The sequence below is a fragment of the Teleopsis dalmanni genome, chromosome 1 (assembly GCF_002237135.1).
Source record: "Teleopsis dalmanni isolate 2A chromosome 1, ASM223713v2, whole genome shotgun sequence".
Classification (NCBI taxonomy): domain Eukaryota; kingdom Metazoa; phylum Arthropoda; class Insecta; order Diptera; family Diopsidae; genus Teleopsis; species Teleopsis dalmanni.
Genome location: NC_051846.1, coordinates 199276708 through 199282803, shown reverse-complemented (window position 1 = coordinate 199282803; position 6096 = coordinate 199276708). Strand labels below are relative to the sequence as shown.

The following is a 6096-nucleotide window of genomic DNA, read 5'->3' as shown; positions in this document are numbered from 1 at the left end:
GAAGCTTATTAAACAATTTTGTAACTAACTTGCAGAGCTTCTGAATTAGGAAATTTAATTCTTTTAACACTTAAAAAATTTAATTAATATTTTAATAATATATAGTAACAATATGAATTGTAACAAAATTTCAAACAGAATGTTTTGAAACGCTGATAAACGTTACATGAATGGGTAGAGATGTGTGTTCGTTTAACACAAATTTATATAATATATATGAATATACTCTAATATATGCTTGAATTAAATTATTTCTACATCTAATCTCATATACGATTTTATAAACTTGTATTCACGTAAAGTATATATATGTATTGTATATATGTATATTGTAAACATATATTCCGGTCTTAAATTACTCGCTTATATTTGTTTGAATTTATAAGAATTCAAAATGATATACAAATAAAAAATATTTCGTCGATGACGACATTTGAGTAGAGCAAATCAAAATAAAAATAAGATTTTTTTAAACAAACAATGAAATTCAAATTAAATTAGAAATCACAAAAGTATAAAAAAAATCATAAATGCTTTGGGAATAGAATTTTGGCAATGCATGGCTAATGAAGGTGCGCTCCCCGAATTTGTTATTCTTGCTGGCTTGGCTAAGTTTTATGTCAATAGGTACGTGTTGATTGAGCTTCTGCGAACGCATGTATAACTTCTTCATTAAATGCTTCAATGTTCAAATGTTAGAGAATTGGCATATAACGTTTCAGGAATTTAAAATATATCTGTGAGATTTTTGGTTTTTTTATTTTTCTACGCTCTATACTGGTATTACGTAATTTCTGAAGTATTTATTGCGTAGTTCTATTCAAAATAGAAGAAAATACATAAAAAGTAAAAAGGATGGACTGTTTACTTTAACACAAAATACAAAACATTTCAAATGGCATTGGGCTACGATTGATTTTTAATAATGCTATGATCTTTTGAAACTTGTATCTTATACATATTAAATTAATATTGCCGAAGTTTTGAAACTTTGTTTATTGATTTATATAGAATACACAGGAATCCTAATAGAATACACAGGAATCCTAATAGAGCACTGTAAATTAAAATACCACCTTCCGAGACTGGTTATACATACGAATGGAAATAGTAGATTCTAATGCACATACGGAATAGAGTCTTGAGAATATATATTCTTACGGAAGAGGCAATAAAACTCTGTAAAGTAAGGTTCTATAATACTTTTTATTGACGCAACAGGGCTTAGAGACCTACTCGATACCCAAAAGTGGGCACAATAAACTCGACTGTCGCAGTGCCACATTCCCTCACAATATTAATATATGTAATATCATTTTTGTAAATAATTTTTAAAATTTATGTATATATGTACTTCTTACTCATAGAAAATAATACAAACTTTTGAGTTATGGTTCATATATATATTTAAAAATTAAAAAATTATAAAATCTATTCTGGCACCATGTCACTCTATAAGATTTTACTTCGCTCATAATAGTTACTCTATGGCTTAACCAAACGTTAGAACATTGACATCCGGTCAGTAGCACACGTTGTTCTTGTGGTTTTAAAATGAATTTCAATATATTATTTAAATGTGTTACTGTGGGTTCCTGAACTGCTTGAGAACTACTTACTTCAGTTGCATCACTGTTGTTTTTTGGTTGTATTCAGTATAGCATTCTCTATTAGAAATCCAAATTAGAGTTATTAGTTATATCGAAAATTCTTCATTTTTATTCCTAAAAATTGTATTAATATTTTATATCTACATGTTGTTTATAATTTTAATATATAATTTTTCTTTATTAAACATACCTTATTTTGTTATATTTAATTATTAATATTTAATTATTCTTATATTTAATATTTAATTATTCACATGTAAAAAATTTATTTAACTTTCTTAATTAATTATTATAATATATTTAATTTTTTTTTCAGCTTTATACCACCAATTTGTATTCCACCAAAGAATTTATTTAGCCAGTCAAAATGTCTCACTCCGTAACAATTACCAGAACAACTACCAGCACTACCAATACTTCGTATATTGTACTTAATACGGGTTATCTTAAATCGTTTCCAGGCTTATTGAAACTCTTTCAATTGGTAAGAAATTTTATATAAACACAAATCTAATCCTCTTTATTATAATTTCTTAATAACTTTTAATGATCTCAATAATTATTATCTCATCTTAACATTTTTTAAATTAGTATAATTAAAAAAATTTGAAAACAATTAAAGATTTTTAGCATATTTTAGCATATTATTTATTACAATTTAACAAAAGATAACTAAATAATTAGAACACAGTCATAATGTATTATTAATAGAGAATATACATATGTATAAATTTAGTTCTTCTATTCATATTATGCTTCAGTCTCTCAATCCGCATTCGGGTTTCGCGTAATTATGTTGGACATCGATATTCATTATCACAGATACAGCACTGTACATATTATACCGAATCCATGATTAAGCAACAGTCGCTACAGTAGTTGGTAAAGTCTAGTATAATCCAATTATGTTGGATAAAATTATAAGCGTTTACTGATCAATTATAAAAATACATCTGCTCAACTAGATTTTTAACATGTCCAGTTACTGTAGACAGCGTATTGCTCAACGCACGATTTAACTACCATTACTACCGCATTACCGTAGTGTTGCACAAGACTAGTCTACAGTCTGTGGCACTTTTTTCATATATGTACCGACCGACTATAATTTAAGTATGTCTTGGGTATTTTTGTTAAATATCTTCGGGTGGAAGTGCTAACAACACGTGCGTTCTTAATCTAACTTGGGGATTATTATTAATTTGTATCTCACTTTACATATAAAATCTTTCACTACCTCACTTTCTACGGAAACAATTTAATATTTACTGCATAATTTTATTAAATAAAAACAAAAACTTGTGTCACATCTCAAGATCGACTTGCTTCAACTAAAGTGTAATTTAGTCAGCACTATGATATACGTGCTGATAGGTCACTGCGTACTAGACATGCTATGAGTCTGGGTCTACTCTACACTAATCCTAAATCCATCTGCGGATAAGTAGAAAACTGTATTCCATGACATGTTTCAGTATTCATCATTGGATAAAAAAAGATTCAAAATCTTCGGGTCTCTTTTTCAACGACCTGATAGAGCTGTTATTCAGTGAAATTAGGCACTTCTTCAAGTTTATAAAATTTGATTTGATTGAGAGCATCGTGCCATTTAGCGTTGTTCGTATGCTGACCACTACAGTTGCTTTTGAAATCCTTTAAATATGCGTATGTTCAATGTGGGTTTAGGGCACGAGGCCGCCACTCCAACCTAACCTAACTGCATAATTTTAAAACAAATAAATAAAATAAAAATATTTAACTACCATATTTTTGAAATGAGGTAATTATATTTTTAAGAATAATAATATTGTTTTTAAAAATAATAATGTTTTTAATGATAATAATATTTTTTTGAATCCATTATACGAATATAGAAACGGAAATTTTTATTTACAATTTTAATCATTATAATTTCTTATTCTTATAGCTTATTGGTGCCGCTGTGGTAGGCATTATTGCTTGGTATTACAACAGAACTAGTGTCTGGTTTTCTGGAAATCCAGATTTGTTCCATTTTCTGATGGCTACCACTTTTATGATAGGCACATTTTGTCTATTGCTTTCATGTTTAACTTCGTTAAGTACGGGTGGTATTATTTCAAAAACAATATATGTGAGTTTTATATAAAACATAAGTATAAATTTGAACATTTTTACAATAAAACATTATATATTTTGCAGGAGTTAATATATCATAGCGTTGCTGCAATTCTATTGCTTGCCAGCTCTCTGAACTTTATTATTGCACTCAGCGATTCCCGATTCAAGGGCTATCACCACTATGATGCTTACATGGCTGCAGCTGTCATGGGTCTTGTAAACTGCGTACTCTACTTTATCAGTGCATTTTTGGCCCATCGATCCTACCGTGGCATTTAAATTATTTAATTTGAAATAAGTACATTTTTTAATTTACATCATAAACTTTTACTCAAATAATATAACATTACAATTATTAATAAGTTGAATATATATCAAGAATATGTAGAAAGCATTTGTCTTAAAATTGTGTACCAAATTTATTAAAACCCTAAAACTTTTTTTGTACAACTTAGCAATATAAGTAAGCACAATGTACATATATGTATGCATTTATACATATGTATGTTAATATTTTTTATAAAACAATTTAAAATTTTTTAATATGTATATATAGATTTGTTCTCAACAGTTTTTATATAATATTGAATGAAATGTGTCTTTTGTAAAACTGCTTTTAAATGATTTTAAATAAAAACTTATATACTTTTGAGTGTATGAACACATGTATCCTTTAACGATGTCTCGCATAACGAGTTGTGTCGTTAAAACTACTGTGACTACTCGCATTGCTATTGTTTCTACGAAGAAGACTACGACGGCATGCGCGATCCATTCTTCTCTTTTTCTGCAGAGCAATTTTTGTCAGATATGCGGTAAAAATGGCCAAAAGTATGCAGATTATTATACCCAAATAAATGCATCCAATAAGCATTGAGTATTTTTGGTACGTAAAAATATTTTCGTCGAAGCCATCATAGATTGTACCATAACAAAAAATGTTGAAGCAAACTAAACACGCAATGAAGTCGAATACAACAAGGATCCATTGAACAATGATGGTCTAAATGAAATTATTTTGAATTAGTTTTTATTTAATACATTACATAAATTTTCATATAATTACATAAATTCGAACTTCAAGACGTGTCCTTGCTATGTTAGAATTATAGAACCAAGTACTGAATGCAAAAATGCTAATAATTATGGCCGTAGCACACATCATAACTTGAAGCCAGAAAATCGGAAAATCTTGAGGAAAACGAACCACCATAGACAAGCATGTAACAATTCCCATGCATATTAACTATATAAAAAAATATATAAATCTATATTCGATTTGAAATATTTATATTATAACTTTATTACTCACCGCTAAAAAAAGATGCGCAAAGGCGATAACTTCTTTTTTTGCAAGTTTTGTAGGCATTTTAAGATGACTTTACCACATTACTAGTTTAAACTAGTTAATGTAATAAATAAATAACTGAAATGACCATGATAATTTATTTTACATAGTCAAGGGTCATGTGATTATACCAAATACAATTTATAGTTAATTTATAGTTAGAAATAAAAATTAGTCAGAAGAATGGTTAGTATGTTGGTTGCAGTGACAGGCCATTAGATAACTGTCATGTTATTGCAAGAACCCTAGTATAGGAGAGTAGAGACTAAATCCATCCCGCCGAATTTAGATCATTTAATAGGCCTTCCGTCTTCACCGACAGTCTACTAAACTATCAAATAAGTATCTTCCTCAGAACCTATATCTTCTGGACGTCAAAGCCGGGCATTCCAAAGAAAATGTATAATGCGGGTTACCACAACTTCTGCAGTGAGGATTATGATGAATGCGCAGTTTCTCTGCGTGGGTTCCAACACACAAATGATCAGAGAGAGCTGCAGTATAGGTATATAGGTAAACTCTTTCAACATTTTCCAGAAGCTATAGATTTCATACTTGCACTAGTTTAAATGTTACCAGACATGATTTGAGCGCCTCTATGGCCTGTTCGCCAGTAAAAAAAGCTACTCATTACTGTTTAAGATTGCAGTAAACACATTAATAACCGCACATATCTTTGTTTGAATATATAGTTATTAAGATAACCTCAAAATATTGTTACCATATAACAAATTATATTATTCAAATGGTTTATTGATATGATATTACAAATTAATTCTAATATAATAAATAATTGCCCTAAGTAATTAAGAAGAGTATGACAAGTCAATAAGTTTTATAGGTGCACAATATACTCACCTCTGATCACAGTGCACTTATGTTATTGGATATAATTCTTCTGGTAATAGAATCAAAGTAATCAACAATTTAGTAGAAGAATTAACAGGTAGTAGTAGCGTAGATATTGTTATGTAATATTTTTCAATTGGATACTTATTTTTTTTCCATAAATACATGATAAGTTATATGAAAAGGTAC

The 6096-nt window shown here is 28.7% G+C and overlaps 2 protein-coding genes across 2 annotated transcripts; one reads left to right on the top strand and one right to left on the bottom strand.

The window, feature by feature from the left end:
• The first annotated feature begins 1925 nt into the window (after positions 1 to 1925).
• On the top strand, positions 1926 to 4155 carry LOC119671246. The gene is made up of 3 exons (XM_038081788.1): positions 1926 to 2094; positions 3538 to 3723; positions 3792 to 4155. The coding sequence occupies exons 1-3, from the start codon at positions 1978 to 1980 to the stop codon at positions 3987 to 3989; spliced, it is 501 nt and encodes a 166-aa protein (XP_037937716.1). The 5' UTR covers positions 1926 to 1977; the 3' UTR covers positions 3990 to 4155.
• Positions 4156 to 4230: 75 nt separating this feature from the next.
• Positions 4231 to 5100, bottom strand: LOC119671245. The gene is made up of 3 exons (XM_038081787.1): positions 5023 to 5100; positions 4777 to 4956; positions 4231 to 4713 (listed from the first exon to the last, which is right to left on the bottom strand). Exons 1-3 carry the CDS (start codon positions 5077 to 5079, stop codon positions 4384 to 4386), a joined length of 567 nt encoding a protein of 188 aa, XP_037937715.1. The 5' UTR covers positions 5080 to 5100; the 3' UTR covers positions 4231 to 4383.
• Between the last annotated feature and the right edge of the window lie 996 nt (positions 5101 to 6096).

Excerpts from the sequence above, each read along its gene's own strand:
- LOC119671246 (XM_038081788.1), top strand. The coding sequence starts at position 1,978 with ATGTCTCACTCCGTAACAATTACCAGAACAACTACCAGCACTACCAAT. Across the intron at positions 2,095-3,537 it reads TATTGAAACTCTTTCAATTG|CTTATTGGTGCCGCTGTGGT; the intron begins GTAAGAAATTTT and ends TTATTCTTATAG. Across the intron at positions 3,724-3,791 it reads TTATTTCAAAAACAATATAT|GAGTTAATATATCATAGCGT; the intron begins GTGAGTTTTATA and ends TATATTTTGCAG.
- LOC119671245 (XM_038081787.1), bottom strand. The coding sequence starts at position 5,079 with ATGCCTACAAAACTTGCAAAAAAAGAAGTTATCGCCTTTGCGCATCTT. Across the intron at positions 4,957-5,022 it reads TTGCGCATCTTTTTTTAGCG|TTAATATGCATGGGAATTGT; the intron begins GTGAGTAATAAA and ends TTTTTTATATAG. Across the intron at positions 4,714-4,776 it reads GTCTTGAAGTTCGAATTTAT|ACCATCATTGTTCAATGGAT; the intron begins GTAATTATATGA and ends AATTTCATTTAG.